Consider the following 26572-nt stretch of genomic DNA (forward strand, 5'->3'; position numbering starts at 1 on the left):
TACCCTTCTAAATCAGCTTTGGAGAGGGCATTAAAGCAGGCTTCATTTATTCCCTGACATAGTGTAAGCCGCCCTGAGTCTTCGGAGAAGGGCGGGATATAAATGCAAATAAAATAAAATAAATAATAAATAAATAAATAAATAAATAAATAAAACTCTCTTAAATTTAGGAGTAAAATATTGGAATAAGTATGAAGCTAGTTTGGGAGCTAAAGTTAGATTATTTATAAATACATCCCATGGGATGGCAGCAGTGTGGCCTTCTGTTCCTTAAGCTCTCTGTCATAGAGCTAATTTAGCTCAATCTGGCCCTAATGGTAAAAGAGCATTGCTAGAAAAGCTAATAGTTCAACTTCCTTTGGCATTCTTTTTCCTACCGTGTTTCCCCGAAAATAAGACACTGTCTTATAGTTTTTTGCACCCTGAAATAAGCGCTTGGCCTTATTGCCATGCGCTCAAAAGCCCGATTGGCCTTATTATCGGGGGATGTCTTATTTGGGGGGAAACGGGGTAGAAGGATTTGAAATTTAACTCCCTGTATTAGGTGAACCTAGAGTGAGTTTAGCATAGTGCAGAGGTCTGCAAACTTGGCTTTTTTAAGACTTGTGGACTTCAACTTCCAGAGTTCCTCAGCCAGCAAAGCCAAAGCTGGCTGATGAACTTTGGGAGTTCAAGGCCACAAGTCTTAAAAGAGCCATATACATGCATATACATGTGTATACACATATGCATATTTGAAAATAAAATTATCCAAAACGGATTTAAGAATTCTAACGTCTCTTACAGAGCCCTGTCAAACATGAGAAAAATATAATATATTATCTGACATGGCATGTACACCTAATACCAATGGTTAATGCTGATCCTGAGCCATGTCTGGCTATCCATACTCGGTTTAGGTTCAAGTGCAAGGACTAGTCCAAGTAATTCACCAGGGGTCAATAATGCACACATACACATGCGCACAATGAAAAGTGGACTAGTCCAACAAAGTTGTGGATTAGTTTAAGTAGGAAGACAGTTGCAGTGTCCCAGGGTCATGTGATCATCTTTTATGACTTTCTGACAAACAAAGTCAATGGAGAAGCCAAATTCTCAACAATTGTCTGGCTAACTTAACAATTGCAGTGATTTGCTTAACTGTGGCCTGAAAGGTCATAAAAAGGGGCAAAACTCACTTAACTGTTTCATTTAGCAATGGAAATTTTGTGCTCAATTGTGGTAAATTGAGGACTACCAGTATTTGTCTACAGCATGAGTGTCAAACTCGCTGCATCACATTGCTGTCATGTGATGTTTCGCGATGTTTTTCCCATTCACAGAGCTGGGGTGGGCGTGGCCTGTGCGTGATGCATCCAGCCCGCAGGCTGCCAGTTTGACACTCCTGGTTTGCAGACTGGATTAAAGTTTACTGACTCCTGCTTCCTATACAAAGTACTACATTCAGGATCTGATTTTTACATATTTAGCTTGGTCCTATCTGAACTCTATAATCCAGTTGTACTCAGGCCTTAGCTGCAAACAACTTAACTGCAGCAGCAGGCGTAAACTGTGGTCCTTGAGCAAAATAATAAACTTGGATGACTGACTCTGATCTCCATGTATTTTGTGATAGATCAACAGTGAGTTATTGACTTATTTCTTCCTCATTTGCCCAAGTGAATCATGGACCAGGAAATCAGCAATCCTAAACAGAAACATTAGGAAGGACAAAGACAAGAGCCAACACATGTTTATATCAGCAGTAGGTATGACATTTGCCATCTTCCTTATAAAAGTAATATATGCATTGTGACAAACAGCTACTCATAGCCATGGATTTGCCTAATTCCCCTTATGAATCTATCCAAATGAATGGGCATCAATATTTCCACCATGATTCTCAAACTGTGATGTGAAAAGAGATTATTGGTGACAATGAACCAATGGCTGAAACACACAGATTATAATAAAAATGATGCTAAAATTCAGAAAATGGCAATAATTCAGTTATCCGTTCCTTTTATTCTTTATTTTCCCACCACTCTCTTTTGGAGGACAGGTTTCCTTGGGTTTTACATTCCTCTTAACTCCTTCACTCTTTTCTCACACACCTGTTGATTTCATTTTCATTCATTATCTATATGACCAATGCATCTCCAAATGAAGGAGAGGACAGTGTTGGGTAGGCTAAACTGATTAATACACTTGCTATTCTTAATTAATTAATCATTTCCACTACTTTTTGGTCAGAGGCTAACCTTTATAATGTTTTTCTAGTTCTGATCTTTGCCACAGTGCTACGATTCTTTTGATATCTCTAAAATACTCTTTCCTTCATTTCAATTTTATCCTTTTTCATTTTTTTTCTGCATCACTTCATCACTTTTATTTTTAATTTTATTCAATCTACTGGAAACTTTTTAGTTCTCATTTCCAAAACAACTTTTTTACAGTACATCATCAGTCATATATTATTATAATAATACAAACATAACGGTTTTTTATTCCAAGCTGTTTCCACACTTTCTTTTCTTATTTTCACTCTTCACCCATTTTGATGGGGAATTAATGCATTTTCTAATACTTATTCAAATAGAATCTATACCTTCTCTTCCATCAATCATCCTATTTTCACTCCAGAGAATTTTTTCTTTCTATGTGCATTTTTCCTAAAGATCCGCACTTCGTGCTATGAAAAAATATCCCAGATTTATAATTTATCCCCTTCATTGCTATTGTATTTTTAACTAATTCTACCAATCTTTCATTGTAAATTATCAAATCTGCCTTGCATTTTCCCCCATGTGTCTGTATAAATAGGTTAATGCTTAAACTACATGTATGAAATATAATTTTTGTTAGCAGTTCTAAACATGTTCATCTTGGAACTCCAAATGACTGTTCATTTGATTGTCTTGCGTTGTTCCAATCAATCTATTCATGTCACCCAGAGAAATGAGTCCTCCCCTCCCCTAGATTTCATTCTTTTAGGTTGCACAATATTCTCCAAAACTCATCCAGCCTTTCTTCTTTATCACTATTCACTGGCTATCTTCTCTTAAGAATTCTTATTTTCAGATGTACTTGCAACCCAGATGGTAACAGTTCATATTTTTAACATATATTTTGCATTCATAATTAATCCTACACTTCCCCCTGCTTGTACCAATTAACTCTATTCCGCAAGATCAGACTACCTTCATTTAGATCTATTACATCCTTCCTACTCCCTTAGTTTCATAGACACAACAAATTCTTTTTTTTTCATTTGTTATTTCTTTGTTCTTTTTGCAGATAGGCCCACAAATACTGAGTTCCATCATCGCCCATCAGGGGTTTCATCAATCAAGGGTATCAGACAACTTTCTTAATAATATAAAATATAGACTGAGTTACCAGCTTTAGTCGTATCTAGGTTAAATGCTATACAATGTTTTCTATCCATGGAAAGGAAAGTATCAATCAGTCTGGCATTTTCTGGCCAGGATGTCACAACCACAACTGAATTTTATTTTTTCTGACACATGCTCATATTATCCCATGTAAGCTAGTAGCTGCAATTAATGGACTACTTTGTAATGGACTACCTGTTGTCTATATTCCAGCACAGAGTTACATGCAGCATGCATTGCTAACACACAATCAGAATGCATGAAGTGTAATGAAGGACCTTATCTGTCCTGACATTCATAAACATTTGCTTTCATTGGCTCCTTCTCACGTCTATACTTTGGGAGATATCTCTTTATTTTATGTCTTTCCAAATTTAGTCATGTATAATGTCTCCATTTATTCACATTTTCTTAAACAGCAAGGCTAAAATATCTGTCTGAGCATACAGCTGTTATTCTTGTGGCATTTTTTGCCCTTTTCTCTGCTCTAAAAAATAAATGTAAATATACTCTTAGAGTTATAGTGAGCAGGATATAGAAGACTATGTTAGTCGTTAAATTGTAAAATAAAATTTCAGGTCTGACAATCACAGCTGGTGCTCGAATGATGGACAGCATCTGAACAGAATACACACTTTTCTCTTAGACTGAATTCTAGCATCTAGATGGAATCAGATCTTTCAATACCTCCATTCCCAGAAATGAAAAATGTTTTCTTCCTTTAAAACTGAGACGATTCTCTTTCAGCCTCTGTTTAATTCCAGGAAGAAGAAATTTCCAGGTAACTATGGAAAACATTATTAATAGGAATAAACTGAAACTGTGTTAGAATATTTTGGTTTCTTTTATCTATGTGTTGGAGGGAGGGGGCAGGGCTGCTGCTGCTGCTGGAGCGTGTTTGCAGCAGCTTCTCTTGGTTTTATTTTATCAATTTTTAGTATACCCATTGGAGCCTTTTTATTTAAATAATATTTTTCAGAGACGATAACAGTATAGACCACAACACAGACAAAGTTTTGGCTGTGGAGGTCTAATAAAGCATGTGGAAAAGAAGGAAGCGCCATGGCACTAGTCCGGGATCTCTCCCATTAATGAAGAATGCAAAACAACCAAAAATTGATGAGCACTTTGCTGGCAAGAGATTTGTAAGTAAAAATATCCCCCCTTCCATTCCCAACAATCTGGAGAGATTAGAATAGGACCCGCAAAGAGACCTGACAAAACAGCAGATACTAGACTTTCCCAATCTGGGGGGAGGGAAGCAAAATGACAGCCAGCTGTTTTCACAAACAATGAGTCCAGCTACAGCCGGTATGGAGATTGAGATAAAAACTAAAAAGGTTAACAACAAATTAATTCAGCGTGTGGAGAGCTTACCATGGGAGAATACAACAGAGTTTATGGCAAAGCAATGCCTGCTCACAGCGCAAACAGTTGTTTCAATATTTGAACAACTAATAACATGATGTAGAGACACTGGAAAAAGATATAGCTGTTTTTCTGCAAGCACAACATTGGGCTACAGGCACCCCCACTAAAGTCTGTACAGCAGACTTGGGTAAATCCCATACTCAGGATAAGGAAGAGGAAAAGGAGCAAATACCCAGGGAAACAGTTAAAGAGCCTGCCAAAAGGTGGCAGCCCACTTGGGAAAACAGTCCTTCTCCAGATAAGGCATCAAGAGGAGGAGCTATTAATAGAGAAGTTTCACTGGAAGACAGTAAAGCATCTCCCCTACAATTACAGCAATCACATCGCTCACTACAAATACATCAGGTTAGAATCCATATGAAGAGAATTAATCACGGACACTGGACTACCAACCGCTATACTACTAAGCCAGCTTCTTCACTGTCATTGGGGGCAGATTGTTCTCTGTGTTGTGGAGTGGCTTCCTGAGGCCCCAGATTGGAAGCAAATACTTCTGTCTTTCAAACAGCTGACCATACCACTGAAGCTATTTAAGATGAAGGGACATCTAGCCTCCTTTTAAATCTTTCCCATCAGAGTTTTCTTAATTGTTAACATGCAAGCTCCCAAAGTAGCTATCTCTTCCACATTCTCAACCTTGGGAAAGAAAGTGGAAGGAAATGGGAGTAAGGCAGCCTTGTCTGGCAAAGATATACTTAACAGCACAGAAACTGGTCTCAGTGCTTTTGGCGTTCTCTCAAAGAAAGAACAAAATAACATACTATTCAAATTAGAAAATTTAAAGAAATCCTTATTGGACATAATCGACACAGCTGAACCGCTTATTGATCTGGTTTCCCCTATAATTGAGCCTCTTACTTCTCCCCCAGGGGGCAAGGTTTGCATGAATATGTGATCATGGAAAACAGAAGCCAAGACACACAGGGACCATTAGAGGCCCCAGTAGAGAAGGAGATGCTAGCATTCTTATGTGATTATCCTATGATACCTTTAGCACCACATCAAGAAATCAAGAGAGGACCCACATCAGTGTCATCAGCTCAAAGCCAAATGGAGCACGACCAAATAACCCCCTGCTCTATGCCTAGAGAAGAGGCATCGGAATGGCAAGCCTTGTTAGCTGGTGCCAATTCCTCTTACCCTGAACAGTTTTACCAGGAGTCGACATAGAATTTAGATGGGGCATCCCACCTTTTAGAGAAGGCCAATTTCGTGCATGATGACACCTCAAGCCATTGCAACAACCATACAACTTCCCTTTGTATAAATCAAATTTCCTGATGAGCTGCAAAAGATGATCCCCTCTCTATCATAACCTGGAATATAGCAGGTTGGACTGTTCCATCAAAAGACCAACTTTTTTTTGACTATATATCACAATTTGACATTCTCTTCTTATAGGAAACCTGGGCCTCTGCAGATATATAGTTAGATGGTTATTGGGTTAACTCTATCCCAGCTGTCCCAAGTAAGATGAGTGGGAGAGCTAAAGGGAGTATTGTGACATTAGTGAATACATCCTTGCAATTTAAATGTGCATCACTGCCACCTTTGCAGCCATGGGTTGGGACTAACTTACTCTTATTTAAACAGGTGGAGATTTTGCTTTTTAATATCTACATTCCTCCATTCAATAAGAATAATTTGATCAACAAGATTTGGGACGACATAGAAGATTTTATCCTGGGCTGCTTAGACAAATACCCTACAGCAGCAATAATTATTGGGGGGGGGACTTAAACACTAGGATGGGCCCAAACGATCAAGCATTATTTAATCAATTTAAGATCCATTATGATGATAATGTACCAGAAGAACCCCTGCATTCCAGACAATTTAAAGAAACTAAAGCAAATCAGGCAGGTCTGTGTGTAAGACAGATGACTGTACGTTTGGACCTTTGTATCCTGAACGGTTCCACATGGGGTGACTACCCAGCAGACTATACGTATTGGGGAGCAAGAAGAAAATACAAAGTTGATTACTGGATAATATCATACAACCTCCTGAAGTTCTTGCAGAAGATGGAAGTAGACTCACGACTGGAAAGCGATCATGATTACACCAGAAATTTCTAAGGGTTGGATCAATCTATCTACCCAGGTTAGAGAGCCAAAATACCCAGGTAAAAATTAAGTGGACCGAGAAAAATGCAAAAGAAGTTACTAAATGGATATTAGTTCCAGAAACCATAGAACTACGTACATCTGTACTAAGAAATAAGTTTGAAGGACCATACTTAGAGGAGTTCGAAACTTTAATTTCAAATTTGAAATCGGTTCTCACTAATAGAATCCTAATTTACTCCAAACAGCTGGTTTTAGAGAACAAAAAATGGATTGATAGAGATTGTATGTAATTACAAAGAATATTTAATGAGTACCGAAAAAGTAAAAATGACCCTTCTGAGGATCACATTCACTTCTTAAAACAGTTGAAGGCACAATATAAGAAAAGGCACAAAAAAAGAAAAGAAAAGTGTGGCTTTGAAGGAGTCTTGGCAGAGATTAATTACATCAGTCAGGACAAAAAATACATCCCTTTTTTGGTACATCATCAGAAGACTGGGGAAATCCCTCCTACCCCTAACTAATCAGTTACCGATTCACGCCTGGGAAGAATATTTTAGAGAGTTATATTCAGACCCTGACTATGTAACTAAGGAGAGCCAAATTGGTTTGGACCAAACTGCTTACAGGCCCCCTGATAAAATCAAGATCACGTGAAGTGTTAGTGCCACTTTATAATGCCTTGGTAAGGCCACACTTGGAATATTGCATCCAGTTTTGGTCTCCACGATGTAAAAAAGATGTTGAGACTCTAGAAAGAGTGCAGAGAAGAGCAACAAAGATGATTAGAGGACTGGAGGCTAAAACATATGAAGAACGGTTGCAGGAACTGGGTATGTCTAGTTTAATAAAAAGAAGGACTAGGGGAGACATGATAGCTGTGATCCAATATCTCAGTGGTTGCCACAAAGAAGAGGGAGTCGGGCTGTTCTCCAAAGCACCTGAGGGTAGAACAAGAAGCAATGGGTGGAAACTGATCAAAGAAAGAAGCAACTTAGAACTAAGGAGAAATTTCCTGACAGTTAGAACAATTAATAAGTGGAACGACTTGCCTGCAGAAGTTGTGAATGTTCCAACACTGGAAATTTTTAAGAAAATGTTGGATAACCATCTGACTGAGATGGTGTAGGGTTCCTGCCTAGGCAGGGGGTTGGACTAGAAGGCCTCCAAGGTCCCTTCCAACTCTGTTGTTATGTTATGTTATGTTATGTTATGTTATGTTATGTTATGTTATGTTATGTTATGTTATGTTATGTTATGTTATGTTATGTTATGTTATGTTATGTTATGTTATGTTATGTTATGTTATGTTATGTTATGATACAACAGAAGAGATATTCCAGTTGATCAGAACCCTTAAGGCTAATAAGGCACATAGTGCTGATAATGTCCTCCCAGAAATAATCAAAAAGACCGCCAGTTGGTGGGCTCCAATTTTAGCATCTCTGTTTACATTAATAGATGAAACGGGCCATATGTCAAGAGATTGGGGATTAGCAATTATTATACCAATCTATAAAAAGGGTAACAGAAATGATCCAGGCAATTATAGACCCATTAGTCTTCTGAGTGTTATTAGTAAATTGTATACCAAACATCTAAACTATAAACTTCAGGATTGGCTAATTTCAGGGGGGATAAATATAGATGAACAAGCTGGTTTTAGAGAAGGAAGATCTATAGTGGATCATATCCTGATACTTCACCACCTGGTGCAAAAATATACGTACAAAAAAAATCCTCTCTCTACGTGGCCTTACTTGACTTTAATATAATATAATATAACAACAGAGTTGGAAGGGACCTTGGAGGCCTTCTAGTCCAACCCCCTGCCCAGGCAGGAAACCCTACACCATCCCAGTCAGATGGTTATCCAACATTTTCTTAAAAATTTCCAGTGTTGGAGCATTCACAACTTCTGCAGGCAAGTCATTCCACTTATTAATTGTTCTGTCAGGAAATTTCTCCTTAGTTCTAAGTTGCTCTTTCCTTGATCAGTTTCCACCCATTGCTTCTTGTTCTACCCTCAAGTGCTTTGGAGAACAGCCCGACTCCCTCTTCTTTGTGGCAACCCCTGAGATATTGGAACGCTGCTATCATGTCTCCCCTAGTCCTTCTTTTTATTAAACTAGACATGCCAAGTTCCTGCAACCATTCTTCATATGTTTTAGCCTCCAGTCCCCTAATCATCTTTGTTGCTCTTCTCTGCACTCTTTCTAGAGTCTCTTACATCTTTTTAAGCAGGCCTTTGATTCAATATCCAGGAACACTCTATGGGAGAAATTAAAATGCACTACAATTGATAAATGCCTCCTTTTCCTCATACAAAAATTGTATGTCAATTCCACCTTGAAAGTGAAATGTAATCCTCAAGGGACTTTACCCGGCCCATTAAGAGTTCAAAAAGGGGTATGGCAGGGCTGCATCCTGTCCTCTCCCTTTTTAACTTCTATATTAACCCCCTGATCAATCTCTTACAGAACCCTGATCTACATCCTCCTAACCTAGCACAGCACAAAATTCCGATTCTCCTATATGCCGACGATGCAGCTATTATTTCACAAACTCCCATAGGACTGAAGAGAGCAATTAGGGCAACACTTGGCTATTGTAGACAGAAAAGTTGGTCCTTAACTTTGATAAATCCAAAATTTTTAGTTTTTGCTAAAAGACCCAGCCAATACTCCTGGAAAATTGAAGGACATAGATTGGAACAGGTTAGGACATTTAGATACCTTGGAGTGGTCTTCCACTCTCAAGGGACATGGAAGGCACACCTGGAACAGACATTGCAACCAATAGGTCTTCAAATGCAATTAAACATTTCTTTTATACAAGCGGAGGTCAATTAGTACCTGTTGCCTAAAAGCTTTTTGAGGCCAAAACATTGGTGCAAATTCTCTCTGGGGCACAAACAGGAATCCTTGCAAAGAAAAACTTGCTAGAAACCATACAAACCAAATTCCTGCAAGCCAACTTAGCTGCACCCAAAGGAACTTCAAATGCCCAGCTAAGAATTGAGACAGGTACGGCTCAAATTCAGGTAAGAGCCTGGAAGAAGATGATCATTTATTGGCTAAAAATGCATTTCTTTCCAGAGGAACTGTCCCCTAGTGTTGACTGACAACTTCCCCTCCACCTGGAAACAGGCGATTGACCACAAGCTGGGCTCTTATGGGCTCTCACCAGAATTCTTATTGCCCCTAGGCTTTGACAAAGCAAAGCAAGTAGTAATTGATAGAATGAAGGACATGGAGTTCCAAGAAGAACTAAATAGGTTGCCTCTCCACAGTAGGGACAGAATCAAACAGAGTGCGGGAGAATCGGCAAGATATCTAAATGATCTGATCTTCCCAAAACAAAGAATAGCTTTCTTCACAGCCAGATTTAATATTTTCCCCTCAGCACTTCTCCAGGGTAGGTATAAGAGAACAGCAATAGCAGAACAGGTAAGTATATGTGGTAAAGGAGAAATCAAATATATCTCACATGTTTTATTGTACTGTGAGTTATATAGAGTACGTAGGTCAATATATATTCTCCCCTTACTAGAGAGATTGCCAGGGAGGACAGATGACTTTTATGAAGGCTTTCTCCTCCAAGACTCAAACCCGGCTACCACGTGTGCAGTAGCAAAATTCTGTGTCGCTGCAATGTGCATAAGAAAAAAGTTGGTAACAGAATTATAAATGTCAACTTGTGCCAATTTTTTGGAGATATCTATAACAATTTTTGGAAAAATACATTTATTCACATACTTATCAGCTCTCCACTCACTTAAATTACGGAGTGACCCTAATTGTTTGAGAGCATGTATTTTCATAACAGGGATGTTATTATTCATGATTAATGTTAGTATTATTTTTAATTTATTTTATGTTTATTGCTGGTTGATGACCATAATAAAGTTGTTGTTGTTGATGTTGTTGTTGATGTTGTTGTTGTTGTTGTTGTTATATTTATGTGTTGCAAAATAATTATCTCTGGATCAGCTTTGAAAAAGAGGGTTAATATCAGCTTGTTTCATCCATGTATGAATGCATTAATTTGCCTTTAAAATTATATTGTTTGATTTGGGTTTTTGGGTAGCTTGTACTGTAATTACTAATTTGGGGCATCTCCTGGTTTGCAAAGCAGTGGTATCAGATCAATACCATCATCTTGTATTAATTTTATATTTTCTGATGGATGCTTTTTCCTTCATTCACCTGTGGATTTTCAGATCACAATAACTCCGTGTTTTATATTTTCCAACATGGATTATCTCCATTTTAATATGTAGGCCTAAAAGGAGTTCTTCAATTTTTTTCTCTTTAATTTTAATTTTATCTGTTTAATGTTAATCATTTTAATTTAATTTAATTTAATTTTTTTCTATATCCTGTGAGGTAAATCCAGTTATACTCTATTTTTAGAATTAAAGAAATACATTAAGGAAATACAACATAGTAACACAGATACAAACAAAGGAGAAGCAGATGATGGAGATATTAGCCTCTTACCTCTCTTCACGGTTCTGCCCAACACATACACGGCCTCCATAGCGAGGGCTTGGGTTATTGCAGGAACGTTGACGCACTTGAAAGCCTATTCCACAAGTGGTGCTGCAAGGAGACCAAGCTGTCCATGGAGTCCACCCTCCATTTCTGTAAGAACAATAGATTATGCTCAGTAGTTTCTAGGTCTGCATGTCCAAAGAAATATTTGATTCCACAGGGGAAAAAGCTCTTTGTGGGGTACCTGGAGCAAGAACAATAATGATCAACAAAACAAATATCCTTTCATTAACTCTAGAGAATCTAATTTTCCCAATCTCATTATCCCAAGCAGCTTTTAAAAACAGGACAATCTAACGTGGGCTTAATTACATGGTTAGATCCTCTGTTCTTCCAAAAAATTCAATTTTTCCAGCTGAGACAATCTTGAGGAAATCCTTCCACAAAATAATTTCTCCAACCTGAAGTATTCTTTTTAATCTTTCCATCAACTAAGCAACTTTACCATTATGTTAAAGTGTTCTGGTTGTTTTTGTTGTTGTTTTTGCAATCATTGGATCATAGGTTGCACATATTTAGATCTAAACAAAATAACCATTGGAAAAGTCATAAAACAAGATATCGTAATTCAGCATATTACCTGTTCTCACATGATTTTTATTATTATACTAAAATAAAAGAACCATGTGTTTTTGTTAATGGGTTGTGAGAATAACTTGGTAGAAGAGCCACAGGACAACAGTTGGACAAGAGAAAGCCCACAGAAGGAAAGGGGGTGGAGAAAGTATTGCAGAAGGGACCCTCCCTAGTTCTCTGGAAAGTAAAGGCAGGGGAGGGTGGAAGTGCTTTCAGACTTTTGTAAGATTCTGTTACTGTAACTTTACAATAAAGGAAATATTAATACTCATGTTTTTGGTTTCTTGTTCTTGTTCTAGGGCTGACAATATTTCAGCTGTATGGACTTTAAAAAAAACTTGAGTAGCTAAATTAGAGTTTGCCAAATTTCAGATATGTATATAATTGCAAATTTTTAAATCTTTGAACTCATGAAATCTTTTAGTGAATCATATTTTAACAACAGCAAGTTTAAAAATCTTTCTAAGGTAACAAAGATCTCTTTTCTCTCTTATTGTTCTCTCTTATATCAAATGACTCCAGATACTTTTAAAACAAGTACATATTTGAAAACCACACTGTCATGTCCTTGTCAGAGTCTGAATCCAAAGGGGAAGGCGAACAGTTGACAGAGAGCGAGAGAAGAGTGGCTCTGTTGGCTGTGGAAGAAACTGGGGAAGGGCAAAGTCAAGCTGGGCAGAGCAGGGGAGAGTTAGAACAAGGGAGAGGGGGCTCAGATGAAGACCAAGACCCACCCCCTCCTCATTCTAGGCAGCTCAGGAAGAACAGAGAAGAAAGCAATGTGGGTTGCGTGGCTTATGAGGGAGGAAAAGGCCCCAATTCCCTTCACAAGGCACACCTGGTGATGGAGTTTAAAGGAGAGGCAAATGGGAGGGGCGGTTGTCGGGATCAAACACTGAGTTCATCGTGTTCACTGTTTATCTGAGTTCCTGGCATCCTCCCAAATGGTTTGATTTACTACAATGCTATTTCACTTCTGGAACTCCTTATCTTGCTGCCCTGCTGGACTAATTATCTTATCTTACCTTGTTGGATTTATAGTTGGAAGTTTTCTGCTTACAAAGTTTGGGACTGAAGTATTGTCAGTCAAAGATTATTACAGGTTGGTGGAAGAACTCTCTCCAGGCTGGAGAGTTGAAAGGGACTTTGGGGGCACAGTTGGTGACAATAAAGGGACTCATACCGGTTCTCTAGTTGTGTTGCCTTTGTGTCACACCCCGGGTAATCACACACTTTAGTTTAAAACCATATTCCCCCAATATATAGAACCGAGGGTTAAAAAAAGTAGGCAAAACAGTAAATGTAAGCTAAGTTTATGAGTTCAAAAAAAAAAAGATTGAGGTAAGATTGAACTGTATTAGGTAAACAGGTCTGCTACACAGTAGGCAATTTAAGACTCTATCTGTTGTTGTTAGTAGCAAAGTTGTGTCTGACCCATCGCAACCCCATGGACAACATTCCTCCAGGACTTCCTGTCCTCTAGCATCCTCTGGAGTCCATTTAAGTTCACGTCTACTGCTTCAGTGACTCCATCCAGCCACCTTGTTCTCCATTGTCTCCTTCTTTTGCCCTCAATCTTTCCCAACATTAGGCTCTTCTCCAGTGAGTCCTTTCTTCTCATAAGGTGGCCAAAGTATTTTTGTTTCATCTTCAGGATCTGGCCTTCTAAAGAGCAGTCAGGGTTGATCTCCTCTAGGACTGACTTGTTTGTTTGCCTTGCAATCCAAGGGACTCGTAGGAGTCTTTTCCAGCACCAGAGTTCAAAGGCCTCAATTCTTTGGTGCTCAGCCTTTCTTATGGTCCAACCATATATTTACAACTGGGAAAACCATAGCTTCTATAGGGGAGGATTTTGGAAGATCTTTTTATGCCACCTTTATTATTTTTATAATAAGTAATTCAAAACGGCGAACAAATCTACTTCCTCCTTGTTCTGTCCTCACCAAACTGTGAGATGAATTGGGTTGAGAGATAATGACTAACCCAAAGTCATCCACTTGGTTTTTCAAGCCTAAAGCAGACTAGAACTTACAGCCTCCTGGTTTCTAGCCTGGAGCCTTAAGCAATAGAGCAAATTGGCTTTTTTTAAATCATAGTTCTTTGTTTTTAAAAGACTAAAAGAATTCTTCAGTATTTTAACAGTAAGAAATTCATGTTTGACACTGAATGTATACTTAAAAAGACTGCAATGTTCAATTACAATTCCTTAATGTCACAAAGTTTGGGATCCAGATCTGCCCATTAATACTGAAAAGGCAGAATCTGAACATAACCAGAAAGTAAGACTGGGTCAAATTGGTTGCAAGATCTATATTTTATTGTGCATTAAGTGGGAATGTAAGCATTTTTGTGCTTGCTGCTGCCGTTGGAGCCCTGATAAGTGGCACATTTTATCACCAGCTGCAGCCAAAAGTACTTGTTGTCAATGTATGTATGTATATATACATACAATATATGTAATATATTGTATTACAGTGGCTTATCTTAAGCCTATAAAATATGAAGTGGTTATATTGTCAGCAATGACCGGGATATACAAATAAACTTTCAAGAATTCAGTATTACATTATTAATTTTACTTGTTACATACCTAGAGCAGTTAACAATCTCAATACTTGACCCTTCACACTGGCGACCCCCACATTTTGGAACCGGATTGTCACATAAGCGTGTTCTGCAGAGGCAAATGCCTACACTTGACCCATCTACATGTGTACAAGGCTTCCATTCTGACCAGGAACCAAAATGGCCATCCACAGTCAAATTCCTCTTCTGGAAACCAAAGGAGAAAAGAATAAATTCCAGTGATCACATTTAAAGTAACAGATAATCCACTATATGTTACAAGTCCAACTTGCCTTACCGATCAAGAGCACCTTGTATCTGGCAACTTTTGTTGGACAAGCACAGCCTTGTCACAATACTCTTAAGATGTACAGGGGAGCCTCTTTTTATACACATGTACAAACAGTTATGTTCTAATTATGAATTAGCTCAAATTAATTTTAAATTGGTATTGCTAGTTTATAAAGCTTTAAACATCTTATGACCAGGTTGCCTAAGGAACCATCTATTTGCATATGGCTTACCCTGTCGGAGGGACCATCTCTCCCATTATGAATCTAATACATACACTGAGCCTTGGTGGCGCAGTGGTTAGAACGTAGTATTGCAGGCTAATTCTGCCAACTGCCAGCAATTCGATCTTCACTGGCTCAAGGTTGACTTCCATCCTTACGAGGTTGGTAAAATGAGGACCCAGATCGTTGTAGGCAATATGCTGACTCTGTAAACCACTTAAGAGAGAACTGTAAAGCACTATGGAGCGGTATATAAGTGTAAGTGCTATTGCTAAGTGCTATGAATCAACCAACTGCAACCTGGGGTCCCTGCTGCTCTCTGAAACTGGTTGTTTGCTTGCAGACATTTCATTAGCAAATTAGGTAATATCAATGTGCTCATATTACCTAATTTGATAATGAAATGTCTGCATGAAAACCACCAAGCTCAGAGAGCACCAAAGACTCCATAGTTCAATCTTCAGCTACAAATATTCTTTTCTATCAGTATCAACTGCAGTGTTTAGAGCAGCAGGACAGGCCCTTTTTATGGAACTTCTGCTAGAAGCTTTGCTATCTAGTATGCAAAGAATGGCCTTATCCTATCTTGCTTCTAGCTAATGGAATGCTGTCAAGAACTTTATCCCAGGATTCAGGAAAGTGAGCAAAAAGATGCCTGTTTCATCAAGCTTTTAACTATTAAATTGATTTTACAAGTGGTCCTCATTTAACAGCCACTTGTTCAATGATTGTCAAATACCCTGTTTCCCTGAAAATAAGCCTTAGCATGTTTTTACATTTGCACCTAATATAAGCCCTACTTCCAAAATAAGCCTACTTAAGAGTTGGCGCCCACCCATTCTGTCTGGTTGGACACATAGTGGCCATGAGGTGCCATGGCCATAAGATAAGATATGGGAGGTGGGGGGTGGAGCTGCCCCATGCATCCCACAAGGGCTTTCCTCAGAGCTCCTGTAGCCAGGCCATCCGTGCACTGACACCTGCCTTGCGGCAGCAGCACCAACAACCATGTGCAGCAGGAGCCCACATGGCCCTTGGCCCACTTCTTCCACTTGCATGGCAGGTGTTGTGGCGTGGATGGCCTGGCTGCAAGGGCCCTGAGGTTAAGCCGGTGTGGGGAGCGTGGAGCAGCTCCATCCCCTCTCCTTGCTTCATGGCTGCGGTACCTATGGTACTGGCATGTCGCTTGGCCTCCTGCTCCATTGTGACCATGAGGAAGAAGTTGGCCAGCGGCCATGTGAAGTCCTACTGGACGGGGCTGCCGGAGCCGCCGTCATGAAGTGAAGCAAGTGTCAGGGCATCGGTGTCCTGGTGTTGTGTCTTGCCCGCTCCCCCTGCCGCAGCCGGGCCCCTCTTATCTCCTGCCGGACGCTAATAGTTCGGAAGAATGTCCTGGCATGCCTCCAGGCCCCAGCCCTGGCACCATGCCCGGACAGGCCGAGCAAGACGAAGGGCCTGACGTGCCTTCAGCCCCCAGTCCTGGCATCATGTCAAGGCAAACGGAGCAACTAAACCCCTCCCCCACAGCACGTGAGCCTGAAGAATGTGAGGCCAGTCATGAGCTAGGATTGCCAACAGCTGGAGGCTGGAGAGATCCTCGCTTCCGGAGAGTTGAGAGGCGACGTCAGCAAAAGGAAGGGAGGGGCAAGCCTGGATAAGTGCTGAGTCATGGAGCCACACCCCATGGCCTATATAAAGGATCTGCTTTCTGGCATTCTCTGAGTCAGGCAAAGTCTAACTTGGATTGCTGAAGTCACTTCCTGGTCTCCTGCCTGCCTTGAGAACTCTGATAGGACTTTGGCAGAGCTGCAGAGGCACGCTTGATACAGACTTCCTCGACCCGGCCGTCAGCGGAGGAGTGGGACACGACACCTGGCTTCAAGGGCCCTGAGATAAGCTGGCACAAGGCACATGGGGCAACTTGTGGTGGTGGCACTGGCATGCCACACAGCCTCCTGTCCCTCCACGAGCAAGCAGAAAAAATGGGCCTCCTTTATATGGAAAAGGATAAGACACCCACCAAAAAATAAGTCCTAGTGCTTATTTTGGGGCCCAAAACAAAATAAGACTCGGTCTTATTTTCAGGGAAACATGGGTATATGACAGCACTGAATGAATGATAGTTATGATGGGATGTCATATTTATAATTATTGCAGCATCCCTGCAGTTACACAATTGTTATCTAGGTGCTTGGCACCAGGATTTCAGTTACAACATTGAAGTTCCTGAGTCATATAATTGCAATATGCAACATTCCCTGATAGCTTTTCACAAGCAAAGTCAAAGGGGAAACTGTCAGAAAGATGGAAGTCATATGAGGTCCTCATTTAACAACCACTTGTTCAATGATTGTCAAATACCCTGTTTCCCTGAAAATAAGCCCTAGCATGTTTTTACATTTGCACCTAATATAAGCCCTACTTCCAAAATAAGCCTACTTAAGAGCTGGCGCCCACCCATTCTGTCTGGTTGGACACATAGTGGCCATTTATTTATTTATTTATTTTATTTTATTTACATTTATATCCCGTCTTTCTCCGAAGACTCAAGGCGGCTTACAGTGTGTAAGGCAATAGTCTCATTCTATTTGTATATTTACAAAGTCAACTTATTGCCCCCCCAACAATCTGGGTCCTCATTTTACCTACCTTATAAAGGATGGAAGGCTGAGTCAACCACCATGAGGTGCCATGGCAGGTGTTGTGGCGTGGATGGCCTGGCTGCAAGGGCCCTGAGGTTAAGCCGGTGTGGGGAGCGTGGAGCAGCTCCATTCCCTCTCCTTGCTTCATGGCTGCGGTACCTATGGCACTGGCATGTCGCTTGGCCTCCTGCTCCATTGTGACCATGAGGAAGAAGTTGGCCAGCGGCCATGTGAAGTCCTACTGGACGGGGCTGCCGGAGCCGCCGTCATGAAGTGAAGCAAGTGTCAGGGCATCGGTGTCCTGGTGTTGTGTCTCGCCCGCTCCCCCTGCCGCAGCCGGGCCCCTCTTATCTCCTGCCGGACGCTAATAGTTCAGAAGAATGTCCTGGCATGCCTCCAGGCCCCAGCCCTGGCACCATGCCCGGACAGGCCGAGCAAGACGAAGGGCCTGACGTGCCTTCAGCCCCCAGTCCTGGCATCATGTCAAGGCAAACGGAGCAACTAAACCCCTCCCCCACAGCACGTGAGCCTGAAGAATGTGAGGCCAGTCATGAGCTAGGATTGCCAACAGCTGGAGGCTGAGAGATCCTCGCTTCCGGAGAGTTGAGGCGGCGTCAGCAAAGGAAGGAGGGCAAGCCTGGATAAGTGCTGAGTCATGGAGCCACACCCCATGGCCTATATAAAGGATCTGCTTTCTGGCATTCTCTGAGTCAGGCAAAGTCTAACTTGGATTGCTGAAGTCACTTCCTGGTCTCCTGCCTGCCTTGAGAACTCTGATAGGACTTTGGCAGAGCTGCAGAGGCACGCTTGATACAGACTTCCTCGACCCGGCCGTCAGCGGAGGAGTGGGACACGACACCTGGCTTCAAGGGCCCTGAGATAAGCTGGCGCAAGGCACATGGGGCAACTTGTGGTGGTGGCACTGGCATGCCACACAGCGTCCTGTCCCTCCACGAGCAAGCAGAAAAAATGGGCCTCCTTTATATGGAAAAGGATAAGACACCCACCAAAAAATAAGTCCTAGTGCTTATTTTGGGGCCCAAAACAAAATAAGACTCGGTCTTATTTTCAGGGAAACATGGGTATATGACAGCACTGAATGAATGATAGTTATGATGGGATGTCATATTTATAATTATTGCAGCATCCCTGCAGTTACACAATTGTTATCTAGGTGCTTGGCACCAGAATTTCAGTTACAACATTGAAGTTCCTGAGTCATATAATTGCAATATGCAACATTCCCTGATAGCTTTTCACAAGCAAAGTCAAAGGGGAAACTGTCAGAAAGATGGAAGTCATATGAGGTCCTCACTTAACAACCCACATGGTCCTCACCCAAAGTTACCCAGCTAGCTTTCATGTAACTAGAGGAAGCATGGAAATCCTGCTGCTTTCTAGGCCAGCACTTTAACCACAATAATTTTAATATATTCATTGGTTGAAGGCTTATATACTATGTAGCATAGTGGTGTGTGTGTGTATATATATAATAAGATTATTTATAAGTAAAAAGACAGGTATAAATTTAATCATCACATTTTTGAAGGGCTTGCTGGGCAAGAAAAACACTGAGGGAAAAACTCCTACATCAAGTTGCAGACATATAGAATGCAATTTGTACACACACTGACTGAAAATTGAACATTGTTTCCAGACTGTTTAGCTAAGATTTCAATGAGTAATAAACCAAAAGAAATAAAAGAAAAAGAATTGCAAAAAGGACCTTGCAACTGTCACGCCATTGGTTGACAAAACCTCATGGTCTTGCCAGGTTTTCTTACATCTGCAGTCATTTATTTTATTTATTTATTATTTAAATTTGTATACCGCCCTTCTCCCGAAGGACTCAGGGCGGTTCACAGCCAAGTAAAAAATGCACAATACATTATAAATACAATTAAAATACTAGTAAAAAACTTATTTAAATTGGCCACAATTAAAATTTGGAGATAAAACCCATTAAAAACCCATAACTTAAAAAACTAACCCAGTCCAGCGCAGATAAATAAGTAAGTTTTGAGCTCATGCGAAAGGTTCGGAGGTCCGGAAGTTGGCGAAGTCCTGGGGAGTTCGTTCCAGAGGCGGGAGCCCCACAGAAGGCCCTTCCCTGGGTGTCGCCAGGCGACACTGTCGCGCCGACGGCACCCTGAGAGTCCCTCTCTGTGAGGCGCACGGGTCGGTGAGAGGTATTCGGTAGCAGCAGGCGGTCCCGTAAGTAACCCGGCCCTATGCCATGGGCGCTTTAAAGGCGTTCACCAACACCTTGAAGCGCACCGGAAGGCCACAGGTAGCCAGTGCAGCCTGCGCAGGATAGGTGTCACTCGGGAGCCACGAGGGCTCCCTCTATCACCAGCGCAGCTGCATTCTGGACCAACTGCAGCCTCGGATGCCCTTCAAGGGAGCCCCATGTGAGAGCATTGCAGTAGTCAGGCGAGGCGTCACAAGGCGTGGTGACTGTGCACAAGGCATCCCGGTCTAGAAAGGCGCAACTGGCGCACCAGGCGAACCTGGTGGAAAGCTCTCCTGGAGCGGCCGTCAAATGATCTTCAAAGACAGCCGTGCATCAGGAGAACGCCCAAATTGCGCACCCTCTCCATCGGGGCCAATGACTCGCTCCCGACAGTCAGCCGCGGACTCAGCTGACTGTACCGGGATGCCGCATCCACAGCCACTCCGTCTTGGAGGATTGAGCTTGAGCCTGTTTCTCCCCATCCAGACCCGTCGGCTTCCAAACACCGGGACAGCACTTGATAGCTTCATTGGGGTGGCCGGTGTGGAAAAGTACAGCTGGGTGTCATCAGCGTACAGCTGGTACCTCACACGAAGCCACTGATGATCTCACCCAGCGGCTTCATATAGATGTTGAACAGAAGGCGAGAGAATGGGCCCTGCGGCACCACAAGTGAGGCGCGCGGGTGACCTCTGCCCGTCAACACCGTCTGCGACGGTCGGAGAGATGGGAGGAGAACCACCGATAAGCGGTGCCTCCACTCCCAATCCTCCAACCGGCGCAGCAGGATACCATGGTCGATGGTATCAAAAGCCGCTGAGAGGTCTAATAGGACCAGGGCAGAGGAATAACCCCTATCCTGGCCCTCAGAGATCATCCACCAACGCGACCAAAGCCGTCTCAGTGCTGTAACGGGTCGGAAGCGGACTGGAGCAGGTCCAGATAGACAGTTTCCTCCAGGTGCAGAAACTGATATGCCACCATACTCTCTACAACCTTCGCGTGAGCGGGTTGGAGACAGACGATAATTACCTAAAACAGCGGGTCAGGAAGGCTTCTTGAGGAGGGCCTCACCACCGCCTCTTTCAAGGCGGCGGAAGACTCCCTCCAACAAGGAAGCACTCGTAATCCCCTGGAGCCAGCCTCGTGTCACCTCCTGGTGGCCAGCACCAGCCAGGAGGGGCACGGGTCCAATAAACACGTGGTGGCATTCAATCTACCCAGCAACCTGTCCATGTCCTCGGAGTCACAGGGTCAAACTCATCCCAAACAACATCACCAAGACCGCCCTCAGATACCCCGTCTGAATCGCCACAATTTTGGTCCAGACCGTCCCTAAGCTGAGCGATTTTATCGTATAGATAACCGTTAAACTCCTCATGCGTCCCTGCAGGTCATCCCGCTCCCCTGGTGAAGGAGGCGGGTCACCAAACAGGGCAGCTGGGCGGTTATCTGCCGGCGCAATGAGGAGGCGTAGCGCCTCGCTTCCCTCAGTGCCACTAGGTAGGTCCTAGTATAGGATCTAACTAGTGTCCGATCAACCTCTGAGCGGCTGGACCTCCAGGAACTCTCTAGGCGTCTTCTCCGGCGTTTCATCCCCTCAGCTCCTCGGAGAACCAAGGGCGGTTGGGATCTCGCGGGTCAGAGCCGCAAAGGCACGACACGGTCTAAAGCCCCAGCCGCAGCCCGTTCCCAGGCTGCAGCTAGTTCCTCTGCCGTGCCGTGAGCCAGACCCTCAGGAAGTGGCCCAAGCTCCGTCCGAAACCTCTCTGGGTCCATCAGGCGCCTGGGGCGGTACCACCGTAATGGTTCCGTCTCCCTGCGGTGTTGGGTAGCGGTCAGAAAGTCCAGGCGAAGGAGAGAGTGATCTGACCATGACAAAGGTTCAATGACTATTTCCTTTAAGTCCAGATCTCTCAACCACTGACCAGAGACAAAAATCAGGTCCAGTGTGCCTCCCCCGATGTGAGTGGGGCCATCCACTACTTGAGTCAGGTCCAAGGCCGTCATGGAGGCCAAGAACTCCCGAGCTACCGTCGATGGCGAGCGGCAGATGGCAGTTAAAGTCCCCATGACTAAAAGTCTGGGGTCTCCACTGCCACCCGGCAAGCACCTCCAGGAGCTCGGGCAGGGCAGCTGTCACGCAGCAAGGAGCCAGGTCGCGACCAGCAAGCCCATCTGACATCTATGACCCCACCTCACAAGAGGATTCACACCCGGCAATCTGAGGTACAGTGGTCTCCTCGGCTCTAGACTCTCTTTAATAGCAACCGCCACCCCTCCACCCCTACCCTGGGCCCTCGGCTGATGGAATGCACGGAAACCCGGTGGGCACATCTCGACCAGGGGCACACCCCCTTCAGTGCCCAACCAGGTCTCCGTAACGCCTATAATATCCGCGGCACCCCCCTGAATCAGATCATGTATTAGGGGGGCCTTATTGGCCACGGACCGTGCGTTGCATAACATCAGACGAAGGCCCAGGCTCTGAGGGTCTTGACCATCCGGGGAACGGGAGAAGTCAGGGGGATCGGGGCACGCGATCGCCTGCAGACATCGAACGCGTGACCCCCTATGTCGATACGATCCCCCCCTTCCGCCATATCTGCCCCTCCCACTTACCGTGCAAATAGACTCACCTCATGAGCTGTGAATACAGGCTCAAAGACTAAGTGATTGAATGTTGTTCTGCTTTTCATGTGGCCTGCTAAGATGCCCCCCCACCGAGCATCTGAGCAAGGAAATTAAGCAGACTCTGTTAATTGATTATATTTAGTGATTTTTTTCCCTAGTTGTACTTTTCTCAACATTGGGCATTTGTTAATTGGACTCCTGGTTTAATTTTATGGTTTTAATTTTTGTATGTTGCCCAGTTATTGCTATGAGAGGGTTGTGTGTTTCTAAAAAAAATAAATAAATAGATAGATAAGTAAGCAAGCTCCCCTTTCCTGCTATAAGAACAAGGTGGACCAGTTCTTCCCAAAATCTTTTTTTTAAGTAACAATTATAAACCTATTATCTAAACATAACAAAGGCATTCTGATCCGTAGTGGGTTTGCTATCGGTAGCGCAGGGGTGTGCATGCTCGCTTTGCGAGTGCATGGTGCTTTTGCGCATGCGCAGAGCATTTTTGATGATGTCTGGGCAGGTGGGTGCAGCCTCCTGCTGCCACCACTACCGGTTCGCCCGAACCGGGGCGAACCTGGAGCAACCCACCACTGATTCTGATAAATGGTAAAAAAGACTTCCTGCTAAGCGGATTTGGGTAATGAAGGGAAAAGCTTGGGAAGTAATTGTTTACATAATCCCATCAATCCAGAAAGACCATGAGAAACTCCAAGGATTGTGCTTTTACTTTTACTTAATTATATTTTATATATTGTTTGCATGATGGTTGGTTTGAATAAGTTGGTTTCACAACTTACAGTCCTTTCCTTTATACTATATAAACAACTTATATTGTCACCCACCATTGTTAGGCCAAAATGAAAGTAATGAGACATGGATTACAACACTGCAGGGAAAGGTTGGTGAGGCAACGAAGATACTATAATTCATCAGTGAGGAGATGACCTCTAATCAAGAAGTTTCTTCCAAATAAATTTATGAGGTCAGATGACAAATCATGGTTAAATCAAATGAAAAGTGAATGCTTCTGAAATCTTTGTAAATGAAAGGGTAGGGAAACTGCATAGGTCTTTATGACTCATTCTCATTATGTTAAATGTTGCTTAATGTGACTTCAGAATAAGGTATATATATATGATGTATTTCTTCCAGTTATAATAAAAACATATTTTGTGTTCATTTTCATATGATTTTTCATATTACAACTCAGAAAAAAATTAACGGTAGCTGAGCCAGAGTTAAAAGAGTGATGAGATACATTTATTGCTAACCTATACTATTTCCAAGAGAATGGCTAATCATATTTAATCTTCCCCCTTTAAAAAAAAACTACATTCTGCTACAGAAAATTAGCATGTCAGACATAAGGGTTCTAGCTAAATTTCCTGACACACTAAATTTCACGTAAAGGAAGTACTTACATGGAACAAATGGTCATTATGCCCTGAAAAGCAGGCTAAAAATCTGTAAAATAATCCTGCAAGGGCTTTAATGGGTAACACACATTACAGCCCTTGGAGGACAATCGTATGGATTTTTCTCATCCCCCATGACAAATTTTCAACATTTCAGAACAAAATGCTTTCTTCACCTTTTCTCTGTATACAGATACATTTAGTTTGAAGGTTGCAGTTATTATCCTAATAGAAGGATTTTTTTTTCTACTCAGGAGTCACCGTGGCAGCTGAAGCTGCTGAATCATGGCCACCCTGCATGCAAAACTTATTACCAGCTGCCTGCCATGCCAGCTGTCTCAAGGTAGAGACAGCCAGAGCCATCAAATCATTCCAGTGGCAGAGCAACTGTGCTAGATGCCTACCATCTGCAAATATTATAATTGGGCATCAGAAAGTTGCTTTCTAGATCCACCTGTGTTACTTTTGATTCTGTGGGGCTCAATTAGAATAGATCAGTCCTCTGTTTTGTCATTTGATTCCCATGTATAAATCAAAAAGAAATTCAGTGTTTCAAGTGAAAACAGGCTCTTAAACATAGAGAGCCTATGTAAGGTACTGAAAGTGGTTTCCGTACATATTCAACTTCCGATACTCTGTCCTGAAAACATTTGTGTCACAAAAATATACATACATTTCTGTCTTCCTCTACCTGGCAATATTACTGTATGAAAAGCATCAGTCACTAGAACATTTTGTACTAAGTCACAAAATGAGCATATTCAAATAAACTCTCTAAAGGTCAATGTGGAAAACAACAGGAAGGGGGAAATTATCTGCAAATACTTCAGACAGCTCGTAAGTGCAAGTGCACCCACATCTAGGACCATCTGTTGTAAGGGGGGAGTCTGCTCACTAAAACAAGAAAGGCCTTGTGAGTTTAAGGAAGGAACAAAACTTTGGTGTGTGCATTAATAGCAAGAGATATGTGTGCTATTTCTGCATATCCTAAGACCCAGGGGGGGAAAATGAGATAGACTGGCTCAATTGGCTATGGAGATATCACAGGTAATCTGTAGGAGTCCAGGGTTTCTGTAGAATGTGAACTCCTTTATGAACTTCACAGCCAGTGGGAATAGTGGTTAGAAGTTCTTGTGGCAGTGATTTTGAAATATTCAATTCTGGAAAAAGGGAATGGGCAGCATGAGTTATCCTCAGTATATTGAGGAAACAATACCATTTTATTCAATCCCATGAAATATGGGGTTTTCAAGAAATATGAATGGATCAAATAAATGCTTTGGCTGAATGGATTCGGGAGCAACAGACACAAATGAAGAGTACTTAAGGCTTCTGAAAAGCAGCCAAGGTCAGATCCCTGCAAAATTCTACTCTTTCTTCTTAAGGGCTTTATGAATGACCATCTCAGAATATAGAATATGAATTAAATTCCTGGGCAGAACAGTGACAACCATAGATCTCCAAACGTCTGGCATTAATGTATTTAAAAACAAACTAAAAATTAGCTAACAGTATCAGAAGGAAATCTTGTTCCTCAACTCTATGTGAAGGAGATCCTCAGCTCGTTTCCTTTTCTAAAATTCTCTTGGCTTCCCGCTTTCTCCTTAATATCTGTTAGATTTCCCCTTTTATCTTTCTGTTTTATTTCATGCAAAGCCCTGCCCCTGGGACCTTTTTTCACTTAATTCAATCTGTTTCTTTCTTCTTTAAGAACACAAAGGTAATGTCAACCTCCATGCTTAGAAAACTTACACATGACAGCCTAGAACTGAAGATGGTAGATAACTTTGATTCCTTGGGCCCAAGGGAACAGATAAAGATGGGCAATGTACTGGAGAAGTAAGGTAGAGATTAATTTTAGGATGGAAGGCAATGAAAAAATCTAGATAAGACTTAATTATTTATTTAGGTTTTGGACTCTTTAACAATAACAGCTTAAAGCACTCTTCTTTCCAATGATAATGTATGGCTCTGAAAGCAGGACATAGAGAGAAAAAGACAGACGTCTTCAATTTATAGATCTAGAGATTGTTTCTGAAAGTACTATGGAAGGCAAGAAAAATGATCAATCAGTCCTGAATCAAATAAAGGCTGATTGTTCCCTTGAGGTGATGATCAGCAAGCAGATGCTTACATACTGATGGGAAGGATGATGAAGTAGAAGAAAATAAGTTTGGTTGGTAAGATTGAGGGAGCAGCAGATAAGATGGATAGGTGGCATCACAGAGATAACTAGAATGTCCTTGGAGGAACTATGAGTTAATGCTTTGGCAGGTTAAGATGGGAGCATTTATCCTTGTATTTACCAGGAGCTGAGCCCATCTTGATGACACCTAACTTCAGCCAAAGACATATGGCACTTTTTGTTATCACTGCTGCAGACTTTTCTTTGCTATTGTCCTTCTTCATCTTTTTCCTAATTTTCTCCACCCACATATTACCTCCATCCTCATTCATTGCTATGAACCTTTTGCTACTAGGATTCACTTTCTATTCTGTTTCTAAACAGAATTTTCCTGCCTTCCCTTCAGTCTTAAACCAGTTTCCATCTTCCAAAAAGCTTCCCTA

General features: G+C 42.0%; 1 protein-coding gene across 2 annotated transcripts in view; it reads right to left on the reverse strand.

The window, feature by feature from the left end:
* SEMA5A (semaphorin 5A) overlaps positions 1–26572 on the reverse strand; it is a 230570-nt gene that overhangs the window by 27801 nt on the left and 176197 nt on the right. For both annotated transcript variants that reach the window (XM_058177461.1, XM_058177460.1), the window contains 2 exons: positions 14597–14778; positions 11377–11520 (listed from right to left, as the gene is read on the reverse strand). In XM_058177461.1, the coding sequence (XP_058033444.1) occupies positions 11377–11520; positions 14597–14778 (326 nt within the window). The remainder of the gene's footprint in view (positions 1–11376; positions 11521–14596; positions 14779–26572) is intronic.

The sequence above is a fragment of the Ahaetulla prasina genome, chromosome 3 (assembly GCF_028640845.1).
Source record: "Ahaetulla prasina isolate Xishuangbanna chromosome 3, ASM2864084v1, whole genome shotgun sequence".
Lineage (NCBI taxonomy): Eukaryota > Metazoa > Chordata > Lepidosauria > Squamata > Colubridae > Ahaetulla > Ahaetulla prasina.